Source organism: Ammospiza nelsoni, chromosome 8 (genome assembly GCF_027579445.1).
Source record: "Ammospiza nelsoni isolate bAmmNel1 chromosome 8, bAmmNel1.pri, whole genome shotgun sequence".
NCBI lineage: Eukaryota > Metazoa > Chordata > Aves > Passeriformes > Passerellidae > Ammospiza > Ammospiza nelsoni.
The window spans coordinates 18,339,320-18,354,463 of NC_080640.1; the positions used below are offsets into that span (position 1 = coordinate 18,339,320).

At 44.5% G+C, this 15,144-nt stretch overlaps 1 protein-coding gene across 1 annotated transcript in view; it reads left to right on the forward strand.

Moving 5' to 3' along the window:
* The first annotated feature begins 1,196 nt into the window (after positions 1–1,196).
* The window catches only part of ANTXRL (ANTXR like), a 56,322-nt gene continuing 42,374 nt past the window's right edge, over positions 1,197–15,144 (forward strand). Inside the window, exons 1-3 of the mRNA XM_059476716.1 lie at positions 1,197–1,601; positions 12,796–12,867; positions 12,994–13,065. Coding sequence (XP_059332699.1) covers positions 1,441–1,601; positions 12,796–12,867; positions 12,994–13,065 — 305 coding nt within the window. The 5' untranslated portion in view covers positions 1,197–1,440. The remainder of the gene's footprint in view (positions 1,602–12,795; positions 12,868–12,993; positions 13,066–15,144) is intronic.

Below are 15,144 nucleotides of genomic sequence, written 5' to 3' on the forward strand. Positions count from 1 at the left end.
TGGGCCGTGCCCCCGCGGGTATCACCTTTGTCGGGGACAGGAGGTGTCAGGTTTTGCTGCTGGAGCGTAGAAGCGACTCCTGGCTGGAGCGTGGTGGCGCGGCCCCGGCGAAGCGCTGGGTGTTCGGGGGGCTGCGCTCGGTGGGACAGCGCGCCAGACCCCACAGGGGATGGGTTCCCTCCTCCTTGGCTCACGATGGGAGCCTCGCCCCGAGAGAGAAATGTATAGCCCCCACTCTGTCATGCAAAGTGACTCCGCTCGCATCCCTCCCCGTGGCTCTTTTCATTAATTAGGGGCTGCAAAGAGTGTGGGGGAGGGGGAAGCGGCTGGGAGCCACTAATTATTCAAATTTTGGAGACACCATCCAGATGAGCTGGGCAATCTCTTTAGGGCACCGCTTTGTAACCTGTGTGTATCAGGGGGGGAGTGATTATGCTACTGTGCAAAGCCTCCATTAAGAGATTTCATTTCATCATTACTCATCGCCTGCAGGATGTGTTCAGACTCCAGTGTGAGTAAACCGAGATTTCCACGAAGAGAAACAATTTGCTGTGGCACGAGAGGGCCGTGAAAACATGCCCCTACCGCCGCCCCCAAGCAATAATCTTTTTTATTGCACTCAGCTACAAACAGATTTTTCTTAAGTGCCCTCTCGCGTTGTGCCCCCCACCTCCGCTTTGTCACAGGTTTTTTTGCCACGACGCCCATCTCCTACAGCAACTTCTCTCTGCCTCGTGCTCTGACCTCCTCTGGGCTCCAGCCGCTCCCGAGCCTGCTGGAGAGAGGCTTAGCAGGACGCGCAGCGATGCTCCGGAATGCAGCTGGGCTGCCGCGGCCCCTGGCCGGCTTCCGTGCCCGCCGGCGGCGGAGTGCCCGGCCCGCTGCCCGCTGTCCTGCCCCGAGGGCAGTCCGAGAGGGAAGGAGGCAGGAACGCCCGCCCTGTGCCCCGCCGGCGGCGGGCAGTGGTCCCTAAGCTCGGTCCCTCGCTAGCTGCAGCCTTTGCCATATCGGTATCCCGGAACAGGAAAGTCCCGGTTCATCTTGCCCCCCTAAGATCCTGTCTCCCTCCTCCCGCTCCCCTCCCTCTGCCCCTTCCTGCCTTTGGCCCGTGCGAGAGGAGCCTGTTCTCTCCTCGCGGGACGGGGCTGGGGCGCTGGGGGCAGCGGGCAGGGAAGGGGGACTGGGCTCTGGGGACCATCCGCCTGGGCTCAGCCCCCTGCCCGGAGCCAGCGGTCCGGCGCCCGCGGGCAGGGCTGCCTGGAGCCCTCAGGGTTGAGCTGAGATCCTGAAGATAGTAATTTTTTTTTTTTTATTTCTTTTTTGTTGTTGTTGTTTTATTTTGATTTTTTTCTCTGCTCTCGGCGCTTCCGAAGCGCCTGTAAGATTTGCAGAGAGAGAGAGAGAGAGACTGGGGGAGGAGGAATTAAGGAAAGGGAAAAGATGGCGAGTTGCTGGAGCAGTGTGGAGAAAGCGGCATTTTTGTGCTGCCTTTTGCTGGCAATGGGGAGTCTCATCTGCTGCGCCCGGCCGGCAGAGGAGGAAGAGCAAGAAGAGCAGCGCTCCTGTCACGGTGCCTTTGATCTCTACTTCGTCCTGGATAAGTAAGTGACAGTCGCATTTAAAAACGTTTATTCACCCTTCAGTGATTCCTTGCACCAGCAGGGATGTTGTTTCTTTCCCCCGTCTTCCCGGACGACTTCTCCTGATGCCAAATATAACGTGTGGGTCTCGTTCCTTATTTTTTCTTCCCAAAACTTGCGCATTTTCCAAGTGGAGCATTTAGGGGAGCAGTGTCCTTTATGCTGGGTTAGTTGTGCATGCAAACCTGGGAAATTGGGTTGCTTTCACGTTGTAGCATGTGGGGTGTGGGCTGTGAGTGTTGGATTTGAGGGGGTGTTGGTCAGTGCCCACATCGTTCCTGGAGTTTTGTGTCATGGGCTGTGTGCAGAGATGTCACTTGTGGGACTTAATCAGTGCTAGGACCATGCAGACCTACCTAAAGATAAGATCAGACTGCTTGTCTGTGTTTTTGCAAATTGACTTATAAGAAGGTTTTATAAAATTTATTTTTGCTCAGCTTCTTCAGAGTTGTCTAAACTTGTGTTTGAATTACATCTATTAAAATAGGACTTCTCTTTGATACTTTGTCAGCTGAATTCAGGTATGGGGGATATGACTAAGCTCATGTGTGTAGGCATGTTTTAGCAAGCACTAACAGAGCAAGTGGTAAACTGGTGCACCCACAGGTGTTTTTCAGAATGTACAAATTTCTCTTTCTTCTTGTGTACTGCTCTGGCTTGACAGAGGATTAAAGCCAAGGGATTAACTCAAGGAGTAAATTGTTAGTGTCCTGCAGTGTGATGACTGTGTTATCTAATACATTCTGGGTTACCTGTGTGACGGAGTATTATGAAAGATGGAAGACCTTGTGATTCTTGCCCTCAAGCCAGGTATAAAGTCTGCATTGTTCTATTTCCCATTTGGGAGAATGGATCAATCCATAAGGCCCTTGGTACAGCCTGCAAGAGGCAAAAAGTCACTGTCACTCAAGATGTATATTTCTGTATTCAAGAAGGGAAAAAGTATCATTAAATAGTGATTCTGTTTTTAGAGCCAAAGAAGCTGAAGATCAAAGGCATTCTGCTGTTCTAAAAGATACACTAATGCACCATGTGGTCATTGTTCTGTTTTTCTTTTGCTTAGAATTTGTTCCTGAAGTAACCTCTGTGTCTAGAATGGGCTCTGTGGGGGGCTAGTGTTAGTTCTCGAATTCATTCCTGCCAGGCTTCCTAGAAGTGACTGACACTGTTGTTATGCCCAGTTCCCACACTGAATTCCCAGTAAAAATGAATTTTGTGATAGCAGTATGGCTCCTCTGTCTTCTGTAGTACAATTCCTTTGTTACAATGACATTGAGTACCCCTAGCAATCTCCACTGTTTTCATCTATATTTCAGAATATATATATGTATATATTTATATTCATCAGTATTTCAGAAAGCCCTTTTTTGCCTGTGCTGTTACCATTTATATTGTATTCAAGGAGATAAAAGCAGAGAAGAGAGCAATTTGCTCAGAGATACTGATCTTCAAACAGTAGGAAGTTGATCATCTAAGCAAGTTCTTCTCTAGTACTCTGGGCCTGAAATAATGTATTTTCTTTTTGCAAGCAACAGGTCTTTCATTTTGTTTCAGGTGCTGTCCATTCTCTACAGTGGTCCACTGGAAATTGGACCTGATCACAGTAAAATGTCATTTGGGTTCCAGTGGGAAAATTCTCTTCAGCTTCGATTGCAAACTGAGTCTTTTTGAGCTTTGAGAGTTACACCAAATAACTCTCCTTTGGTAAAGGCTGTGTTGAGTTACTTGGACCCCTGAGTGGTTTTAGAATCTATCCCTGCTCCCACCAAATCTGTAACAGTGGGGTGGCAAAGCTGCTGTTGGTCTCAATGAGATTGCATTACAATCCATATGGGTAATATAAGAGTGCCAGATCTTGGGAGCTGTAGGTCCTGTGCTGGCTGATGGTGTATTTATCCCAGCTGTGTTCTGTGACATCTGGCACAACACAAGGAGCTTTATGGAGGCAGGAAGGACTGATTTAGTGGATACACCCTGGGTCTTGGGACAGCTCATCAGGAAGGAACTCCAGGTAGTGTTGAGAATTCATTGTTGTTGAAGACAGTCAGCATATTTCAGATAGGGAGAAGGCAGGAAGCCTGTCAGAAGCATCTGGTAAATCTGTCAATACAGTGAACAATTATTTTTTTTTTTTAGGGTTGGATACTGACATACATCTGTGAAGAATTCTGTCTGTAATTTCAAGTGGGAGAAACCCCAGAAAAACCCAGCCATATGCATGAAGTACACCCCTATAGCTTGGGGATTGCCTCTCTTTATTGGTGCCCTGCCAGTCTGGAGTTGGATGCATTCAGTCTTAGTTAGCTGTCTCACAGTGGGACTGAAGTATTGGTTGTGTGAAAATACCAGGCTTTAATCCTGTCACCTTGTAGTGAGCTGAATGACAGCTCCTGTCTCTAAAATCAGCCTGGCTGAACCAAAATGACTTTAAGTCTGGTTTGCTTTGCTTCCCAATAGAAAGATCTGTAGGAGGAAATCTGGAAGAAGACAACAAACCTTTCTCCTTATTCAGTGTGTGTTACTGCAATGACTTTATTGGGGCATGATTTTTCCTTTCCATTCTGCCAGGCAAAGTCTGTGAGGATTTAATCCTGCAGGCAACAACCATCAGATGGAAACGATCATCTTCTGGTGAACTTATTGGTATAATATATGTGCTGCCAATTAGAAAAAAGAAACTTGCTGTTTTCTTGCAGTTTTTCTTTGCCTGAGTTTGACTGCCGTCCTTCATGTTAACTCCACAGGATAAGCAAGATCAGGAGAGTGCCACTAAACCTTAGATGCCCCAAAAAGCTGGCATAATGAAAGGGAAAAGCAGTGTGTGTGGGAGGGAGACCAGCCATCATCCTCCTTAGGATTGGCTGACTGTGCCAGAGCTACATTAGGACTTCCTTGTCTCTGGGGATGCTTAAATGAGGAAATCTCTTGAAGCTGGGAGAGCAGGACATTTGCTGGCTGCAGAGGTGGCTGCCTAGAGTCTGCAGTCTTGCTCTGTCTGAATCTTGTGCTTTATGAGTTGTGCAGGCCTGAGCTTGTTTGGAGGCATAGTGGAAGACTTTAAAATACCATAATGAAGCAGCAAAAGTTCTTTTATAAGCAACTAAGTCACTCTGTGCATGAGGTAAGGCGGCGTACATTGCCGTTGGCACACCCACCTCTCCCATGGCATGCAGTAAGATCAAGTCACTTGTGATAGCAAAGCTCTCAGTTTTACCTTTAAACAAAGTAAAAAGCTTTTAAGCCAGACATAATGGATTTTTGAGTAGTTCTCACTTGCTTTGGTTGCTTCATTTGCTTAGGTTGTCCCAGTGCACAGAGAACTTATTTCTGTCCCATCTCAAACTGTGGAGGACAGGCCCTGTTACGGATTTTGGTTGCTTGACCATCAGGTCTTGTAGTGACATACTTGTGCTTGAGAATGTAAATAATTCCCTTTCATCCTGCCTTGCTGTTAACGTCCAGCTGTTGTTTGTAATCATACTGAGTTGCACTTGATGAGAAGAAAGGATGACTGACCTCTAGTGTTTCCTAATTATAACAATGCCTGGTAGCATCATTATGATTGTTTATTAATGCAACAAATAGAAACCCCTTTAAAGTAAGGAGTTATACTTAGCATAAATATCTGCTGCTGGCAATGCTTGACAAGACAAGTCTGAACTGCTGAGCTATCTGTGTTATAATTTTCCAAATATGAAACAACTTCTTGGTTATTTTTGACTGTAAAATAGACGGAAGTGTTTTCTTATTTTTCCTATTTGGGAAGTTTGCTAAAAGTTGTTTGGATTTTGAGGAAAAATGAGCTTTACAGACTTGGGAAAATGCTTCCTTTTTCTAAAGCACAGATCACGCCAGCAGTAATGTATTAGTAAAGTCTTGGCTAGTTTTCTTGGATTGTAACTGTTATGTTGGGAAGTTTGCTTAACTACATTTTCTTCAATCCTCATCTTCCCCCTGAACTTCTGTGTAGTCCCTCTTTCTCTCCTTGGACCCACAACAATATTGCCTTTCACATCAATTTTACTTTGTCTCCTGTTTTCGCAAGAGCATCCATGTCACCAGCAACTTTGGTAGAGACATCAGTAAAATGTGCCCAGTCTCTCACTTGTAATCCATTTTTCAGCTGCCTCTCTTTCAACGTGGTAAGCCTTGCTCCAGAGGTGAATGTCACTGTTAGGGAAGAGCACAACCTCTGATTAGGTGGGAATTTGCTACCGTGTCCAATATCCTTCCTGATTTTGTTTTTTAGGTTCTGTATACCCTTTCTCAGCTTGCCATTGATAAGGCAGTGGGTGTGGGAAATGTCAGGAGGGAAACAGGTTAATCCTTCCTGATTTGCCAAAAGCTTTCAGAACAAAAGCATTTCAGGAGCTGCTATTTAAGGTCACCTTCTATAATTTTAAGATAACTAGAGGGAGTTGCTGATCTCCATGTATGTTGGTTTTGGGTTTTTTTTCACAATATGCTGCATTTAATGCAAACAAATTGCATTTGATAAACACATTATTTGCCCTCTGCCCCAATCGTTTCCTTGCCAATGATTTGAATGAATTTAGTACTCAAGAATTACAAGTACTAGTGAGAACAAATATTTTTTGCCTTAGGGTCTCAATGCAGCCCTGTGCTTCTTTTCCTGCCTCGTGTAGTCCCAGCCTAAGATCATTGGGATGGAGCTGGATCTGTGGGAACTCCTGCAGCTTTTCTCTCCATGCTCTGAGGCCACTGCCATTCTGGGTGCTGGTTTTGCACAGTGTGTGGGGAGGGGATGAGTGGCTAAACAACTTTGTTGTGGTTGGAAAATCAGACTGCTGGCAAAAAATGAACATGTGTTCTATTACCTACCTTAAATATATCAGAAAAATTGGTAGTGAGTGACTTTTAAAACACTGCTGAACTGTTTTGTCCAGGTAGGAATATCTACCTACTGCGGTCAGACTTCAGTTCATTGTAAGATGTAGAACGAGATGCAGGTCAGCTGAGAGGAGTTGCTGTCTGAACAAAAGTATCAGCTTTGTTCCTTTGATAGCATTGATTTGTGTGTGTGTATTTAAAAGTGATTATCTGTCTTCCTCCTTTTCTGTCTGACTTCCCTTGCTTATAACTTGACCACATCATCTACATGACACCTCTCATAATCTCCAGCTGCCTGTAAGCAATATTTTTTTATTGCTTTCAAAATGTAATCTGCTGGTATTTTGCCTTGCATCTTTCTTTCTTGTGGTTTTATTGCAGCAGTGCTATGATTTGCTTACAACCAGGTATAATTGCTTGGAATGTTCCAAGGCAAATTTTTATTCTATTTCAGACATACCTGTGTTATTTGAACCAGCTTTTATTTGTTTGTACTTTGTCTGATATTTTTCTGCTAGCTCTGACTTCTGTCAGGAAAAAAGAAATATTCAGGAAAACCAATTCTCTTCCCTTTAGTCCACGAAAAAAATTCTTTATGAAACACAAGGCAAAGCTAACGGGTAATGATTATTTGACATAAAACATGTACAGTTAACGGGAAGAAAAAGCCATGGCAGCTTGTCATTTGCAGTCTATTTATGCATGTAACTAAATCTGATTTATCTGGGGCTTGAGCCAAGGAAGTAAACCGTGAGATTCCCACTGACCTAGGATTTTTATTTGTGTGTTCAGTGATTGAGAATTCCATTACTTTTGTCTGGGCTTGCAGACCAAATGCAATGTAAACTGTGAATTTGTATGAGGTGTAGTAGAACTGAATCTTCTAATCTCAAATGTAGAAATGAATTGACTCCTGTGAGCTATTAACACCTCAAGAGTTGTATATCCCCGGTCCTGTCTATCATTTGCACCTTTTTAAGTGTTGCATCATGGCTGGGACTGTGTGCCCTGCTTTGCTCCCTGTGCTGTGCTGAAGAGTACCAGGATGCTCAGAGAGGGTCTTCTTGTCCTGATGCTGTTCAGAGCATCCCTGGAGCTTTTCAGGGAGATCTGAAGTGTTTGAATGCAGTGTGAGCATGGCTTCTGAATTTCACTTTGTGCCCTGTTGTTGGTGAGGGACTTATCAAGAGCTATAGTATGGCACCAGGTGGATAGGATTTGTGAATGAGATGGATGACTGTAGGATCAAAGGGCACTGTTTTGTTTGAGACATGATTTCATAGAAATCTGTCATATTGCTGCAGACTTTATCCCTAGGACAAAAACTAGCTATGAAATTCATGGGTTTGGTCATGAAATTTTTGGATTCAAGTAGTTTGGGTCGTGTACTTGGATGCTGGCCTAGGATTAAAAGCCATTTTGCAGCCACCTCTCTGCATCTTCCCCTCCCCATTCCAGCCCTTGTCTTGTCCATTAATGTTACAAGTACTCTGAGGCAAGGACTGTCTCAGAATGGCTGTCTCTGCCCGTGTTTCTAATTGCCTCTGGAGCAGATGATGGAAACTCGTCCTTCCTTGCCTGGATGAATCACCCAGTCAAGGTCCCTTCCCTGCATGGAAGATGCATTGTTTGGGAGAGGAGGATTCTTGTCACTTTGAATGCTCTGGTGGCTCAGAAGGGAGCAGAGGGGTGGATGAACACTTGGGCATGCATGTCTGAAACCACAACAAACTCAGTGCCCCAGGGTTTGCTTTTATTGCAGAGCCATTATTAGCAATGTGCAAGAATTCTGTTGTACAATGTGGTTGTGACCACAAAGAGCCCTCCAAATAACAACAGTGTCACATTTGTGAGCAATGGACCATGTACAGGGCCACCACTAGCTCAAGGGGGTAGAGACTTACAGGGACCTACAAACTTAGGAGGTCTTGTACTCCCCTGACACCATATTCAGACTAAAACCAGCATCAGTAATAATGTTTCTTTTACTTGCTCCATGATGTCTGGAATTGCTGCCTTCACCTAATCTGTAATGGAGGCAAATGGGCATGGTGTGTGTGTGTGTGTGTGTGTGAAACAGGACAAGGGGCAGCTCTGTGCTTTCAAGGGGTTTCACTCTGTCACTTTCAGCAGGGATGAAAGGCTCTGGGTCCTGCTGCCTTCTCTGTGTACATATGGTAATAAAAATGTTTACCCTTTGGGTAGTGTTGGGGTTTTAACTTTCCCTGCAAAGCCAGGTGACTGCTGTATATTGCACTGGGTGGATCCATACGGGCTCCTGACAGTGAATTCAGCAGAGGCTGTGGAACACATGTGCTCTAGGACAGACACAACTGACCCTCCTGCTGTTTGCCTGCTGAAGTGGCTGGGCTGAAATTGGCACCCCTTATGCCGGGGTTGTGCTGCTTCACTTCTCCAGGCTCCAGCTTCCACTGCTGCTGGGAGTCTGTCAGGAAAGAAGACAAAGTTTCCAACCTATCTTGGCTCTTTGTCTTCACAAACATCAGTGAAATTCTTCAGATTGGGTGGGCACAATTTTAACATGCTTAGGGTTTTTATGCTGACACAGAGCTCTGCTAAACCAGAAGGAATCACTCCAAAGTTGGCAGGAGTGGAATCAAGCCCTGGAATCACATCACTTCCTTCCACCCCCAGAAATACTCACTGACCTCCTCTTTTCCCCTCCTATCCAGCAGTAGCAATATAAAACTAAGGAAAACAGCAGCAGCAGCTGCTCCTCCGAGCCCAGTCCTGATGTGGCCCGGAGGACATTTTTTCCTGTGTTGTGGTTTGCTGACTTTTCTCTTTGTCTTGAGTGTAATGGGAACAGAGCTCACGGAGCAGGGAGCATGCTCAAGGCAAATGGCTTCTGTGGGGTTTTTTCTTATCTTCACTTGGGCTGAATTCTGGTCCCAATTGCATAGGGATAAACCTGGGGAAATTTAGCTGCTTCTCTGGTCCCATTCCAGGTTTACCCCAGTGAAAGCAGGAGCAGTAACAGGCTCTGAGATGCTTTCTGGAACATTCCAGCTTCCCACAGCAGCTGTTTGTTGCTGTGTACTTTCCTTTACCCTGAGAATTATGTCACCTCTGAGGGCTAAAGCCTCACCATCCTGCTTTGACTCTGAAAGGTGCACAAACAGCTGGTCAGCTAAGTCACTACCCTCAGAGCTCCTGTGCTACCCCACTGCTTTGCAGAGAGTATTAGGCTGGCTGGGCTTCTTAGCAGAGAAAGTGCAGGGAGGAGGGCCAGGGCTCAGCAGGGTAGTGGCAGCCTTTGGTCAATGTGAGGGGCTGAACCAGGTCTCTGATGGCTAAAGGCAGGAAATGTCAGAGATGCATCTGCTGCAACACAGTGCAGACAGCCACAGTGCTGTTGTGGCCCAACTGGTGCAAACCTCCACAACAGCATACATAAGATGCCCTGTCTGTGTCACTTCCCCATGGCTTGTCCCAGATGCTGGTGAGTGTCTGTCACACCCCAATGTTTTTGTGCACAGTGCTGGTCTTTGGCAGGCTTCATTTCTTCTCCTGGTCTGGTCCAGCCACAAAGAGCAGCAAGTTAGTTTATGCTGATAGTAGCAGTGATTCTGCAGTATGGAAGATAAGGTTCCAAAGGCAGTGAAATGGCTCAGGATTTTCAATAGTGTGGGGCAGTTCTGTTTGTCAGTGGTGGAACTTATATTTGATGACATTTGACAACTTCGTATATTTTATGTGTGTGTGTATATATATATATATATGTATATATATATATATATATACACACACACACACAAAGTGGCAAATAAAAGTCCTTTACAAATAGCTTTACAAACATGGATATTTAGAGGGATACTTGGGTAAGAGGGGAGGGTAAATCAGGTTCTTCTCTAAGCCAGGCCACTCCCAGTGGTGTTCATGAGGGCTTTGACATGACTGGCATTGATGGCATTTTGGTACCACTTGTGGTGGGAGGTGACACCTGGACTTGGAGGAGTGTGGAAAAATGGTTAAATGCTGACCACTTCCCTGGTACTCCCTCTATGGGATTTTGAAACTAACATTTTCTTGTTAGTATTTTTGTCTGGCCTTGACTTTACCCTGTTGGTAGACTGAGACACTTCTGACACTTCCCAGCCAGTAAGCAACATGTGGGTGCAGAGTTCCTCTTGGGGGTGAAGGGCACCCACTGCTGTGCTGAGGTAACTGCTCTGCAGGGCTGTAGCTCTGAGATGTAGAGCTGGGCACTCTGAGAGCCCACTATGCTTCCAGTGAGGACTAATCCATGACACAGACCTCCCTAGCTTTTCAGGGATGGGGCACCTACTGATTTATTGCAGTCAATTGTCCTCCTGGCTGTACCCTTTCCAAGAAAAAAAAAAGAAATTCTGACAGTCCTTAGAAGGTACTGGAAATGTTGGTTTGTTGCAGTTTGAAAGAAAATGTGCTGCTACTTTTTTCTGGATTGCATCAGTGCCTCTGCAGCTGGCAGTAGAAATTTGATAGTTCATGTAAAATAGGTCAGTCTTTACCAAGTAAGAAATTATGGTTATTCTGTGAGGGGCATTGACTTCATTGAAGATTTCAGGAGTTGAATTGAAGTCAGATGACAAGCTGAGAATGAAATTGAAAGTGTCAGTTTCAGGGCGGGGTGAGGGGGAAAGTATTTTAGAGAAGTTTGGGAGCTGTAGATGCATCTTGGATGGATTCAAGGAATTTTTGACTTCATCATGTTTAGATATTCAGCATGGGACTTCAATAAAAATCCTGGAGAGCTATAGAGTATTGATGGGGTTAATTAGGTAATAGTGCCAGCACATTTTATTGGTGCTGTTCACAAATGATAAACCTGTTGTTGTGTAGCACATACAAACTGGGGACTGCAGAGGATCCAGAGCTGTGGTTTGATTGTCCCACAATCCCACAGTCCCCAGTGTTTCCTTGCCCTCCCTTGCTGCTTGGAAATTTCTTCATTCTTTGTTAACTAGTTTGTTCTGTGAATGAATCACCAGTTCTCCAGAAGAGCAGCATGAAAGCACAGGGTTACACAAGCCAATTTATTCTAGCTTGTGCACTTCAGGAGGTTCCCTTGGTCCTGTCCCTTTGTCTACCCCTTCTCCACTCCACCAGCAGTGCTGCAGGGCAGGCAGGGCCATCCTGCATTGCACATGTGGGCTTCTGTGCCTGACATACAAGGGCAGGAGGAACTGGCATAAGATCGCTTGGAAAGCCCATAGTAGAACTGAGAATAGTAAAATGTACTTTTTCCTCATGTTTACACAGAAAAATGCCTAACAGCAGTTTGAGGAATCCTACTGCTATATAGTACATGAATTTCAGAACTTTTTTTCAGTTCTGCATCAAAGCCCCTGTGATTTTGTGTGTGTGCCATTGTTTCATTTATCTCTCTTTTCATCTGCCTGAGACACCTGATAAATGAGTTCAGCAAGCAAGGAAAGCAAATGGTTCATTCTCTCATAAACACCACAGTCCTAGGGAGGGCTTTAAAAATCATTGACTTTGATGTTTTGTAGACTTTTTAATATCTTGAAAGTGTATGGTAAAATCAACATGGTAGAAATCAATAATTTACTGTAGGGTTGCTGTGTGCAAGGCTCTGTTTGAGGTCTCAGTCCCATCAGACTGCGGGGGTCTCTGCTTAGACTTGGAAAAAATCCAGGGAGGGCCAGTAATGTAGTTTTATATAATGGAAGTGGCAGCATGGATGTCTTCTGCAGTAGAATTAAGTCTTGGCATGTAAGTCTTCTGCATGTAACTAAGTTGTGCAAGTTTTCACAAGAAATCCATAATGAAGCCAGGGCTTGACTGCCCAGAACATTACTCCAGCAAATTAGGCAAGACTATTGCTTTCTCTTTTGAAACAAACAGTAATTCATGGAAAAAAATCTCCCATACATTCTGGGAGAATAGAAGATCAGTCAGGATTCTCTGTGTGTGGTGCAAGGGCAGAGCTGTGCTCTAGGAAAGCAAATAATCTGATAGCAGATAATTTAATGAAGTCAAATAAAATTAATTAAACTAGAAGAAAATATTTATATTTTATGCTATAAAAGGAACAAAAGTAAATGGAAGGACTACTGAGTTGTTTCAAAATTTTATGGCAAGCCATTTCAGACCTTTTACTCCTTGTCTTGGAGTCAGTGGGTTTTGTCATCATGGTTCTTATTACAGCTTTCATCACAACTCTATGTAATTTGTGTCCCTAACCAGCTCTGGAGTAGGACAGGCTTAAAATTCAAAGTGGAACAAGGAATTTCATTGCAAAGAAAACTTCATGTAATCTGTTATGTTTTGTATGCAGATCTGGAAGCGTCAAAAATCATTGGACTGAGATTTACTCCTTTGTGGAAAGCCTAGCTGAGAAATTCATAAGGTAAAGTTTTTTTAAAATCTTTAACTTCCTGCGCATGATCTATTTTTCTGTTTAGTGCTTATTAGCAAATGAATTTCTGCTGAGGTAATGAGTGTGATGTGGATCTGGCTTGTTTTTCTCTTTCAGCCCAATGCTGCGGATGTCCTTCATTGTGTTCTCTTCACGGGGCACTACGATCATGAAGCTGACAGAGAACAGGCAAGTTCCTCCCACTGCCCTGCTCCAGAAACACCCTCTGTCCCTCCTCTCACACAGCACATGGCCCCACACCCAGAGTTTGGGGTCTGTCTTGGTCCTTGTGTGGCAACAGCTGAAACCCTCTCCTCCATTCCCTGCTGGAGGAATGTTTAGAAGGCCTTGGGGTGTTCCATTTCAATTTTCTTTTCAGCTTTGTGAGAGAAAGGCAGCATTGGGCTGTCTGTTCTTTGCTGTGGTATTTCAGGGAGAAATTGCATTTCCAGTTGAGGATCCAGGTACATACTTGCTATCCCCAGCTACCCAAATAAGGAAGCTTTTGTGGAAGAGATCTCAGACCCTGAACTGGTGAGCAAAGGAGTATATGAGAGATCCCCAGTGCCCTTGGAAGGGACTCAGAGCCCTGATCTTTACACCAGGCAGTCCCCAGTGCTGGAACAGGACTTCACCAGGCTGTGGCACCCCTCTCTTGGACTGCCTGCAAACAGCACCCATGCTAGAGGTGCTTTGCAAAGCCAAGTGACAGTCTTTGTAAGCAAAAAGTGGAGCAAAATTCTGGTTGCCAGATTGATAACCAAATTTTCTTTCTTTAAAAAATAAGTGAATAAAAACCTCCAAACCACCACTGAAAACAGCCCCAACACAAAAAATCCCCACCCCCACCCTAAAAGGTTATTTTTAAATTGAATTTCCTCTACATATACAAATCCCTGTCATCTGGGTGTTTCTAAGTATTTTCTTTCATTTCAGCTTCAAGCCTTCACCTTTGCTGCTCCTGTCTGTGTGAGAGGGCCTCAGTAGTACAGGGCGCCCTATAAGTCGTGGGAACTCTGGAGCAGGAAGAGCAGCTACTCCCTCAACTTTGTAGTCCAGGGACTCATCCTAAGACAGACACCCTGCAGGGCTCTTGCATTTCTGCTGGCTTTCCTGAGCTTTTGTTTCAGGTCTCCATCATGTATCTTGGTGGCAGAGCTCAAACTTGCTTACTTTTCTCTGGGTGAATTTGCTCTTTGCAAGGCAGAAAGTTCAACATGTTGAACATGGTATTGGAGTGCTCTCTGTCCTTAAATCCTATTCTCTGTACAGATCACAGTGTACCTTTTCAGCTCATTTTATGCTTCAAAAGAGAAAAAATGTGCTTTTTGCACTAAGGGCATCCCCAATCCAACCTCCTGATTTTTACCTTCATCCCATATAGCCTCCTGTATTCTCTGTAATTGTGGTTGTGCCACCTAAAATACCCGGTTGCAAAATGGAGTTTAGGAAGGTTCTCACTATTCTCTTAAAGGCAGCCCCACAGCATCTGGAGCTGATGTTTGAGCTGCCTGTGTCTTATCTGTAGAATATTTGTGCCTCGTGTTCCGTTAATATGATGAAAACCCTTGTCAAGGATCAGGGTCTTTTGGTGGTCAGCGATCAATTAAATTATTAATGTCCCTGAACAATCTTTTTGGTTAATAGGTATTTGGGGAGTAAGCTATGCAACAGGGGTCATGGCATACAAGTGCTTCTGTGTCCAGGAGTAATCTATGGCCCAGGAAGGCTGATGAGTCCTTGGTCTAGGATAGGAAATTCTCCTCATTCCCATCCTGGTCTCTTATCTTTTGGCCACTTTTTTAAAATGGAAAAATCCTAATCCAGACTGTCCTGATGACTGATTCAATACAGAGCTTTAATTTGTCCCAATTTTGTGACAGGGTCATAAGTTTTTATACTATGTTTTGTTCTCCAGTTTATTAAAGTTTAATATCTGGCATTGGCTTTAATTCAATCTTATCCTGGCTGAGAATATACAAGAATGAGGGAGCAGGGACAGAACTTCATCTTTGAAATATGTTGTCCTAATGCTGTATCCTGTGTCTGGTTTTGTGCTCCCATGGGTGTTTGGGTGATAAATTGTGGACTTCGAAAAAAATTGTGGTTCAGCCAGTGTTCCAGCTGATGTGTATGCAATCTGTGCAATTGATTGACAGGCTGCATAATCTAGCTGTGGTACAGGAATATCTCAACAAAAGAAAAAAAAAAAAAAACTTCTAATAAAACATTCTCCTGGGATTTTTTTTTTTGTTTATTTGTGTTTGG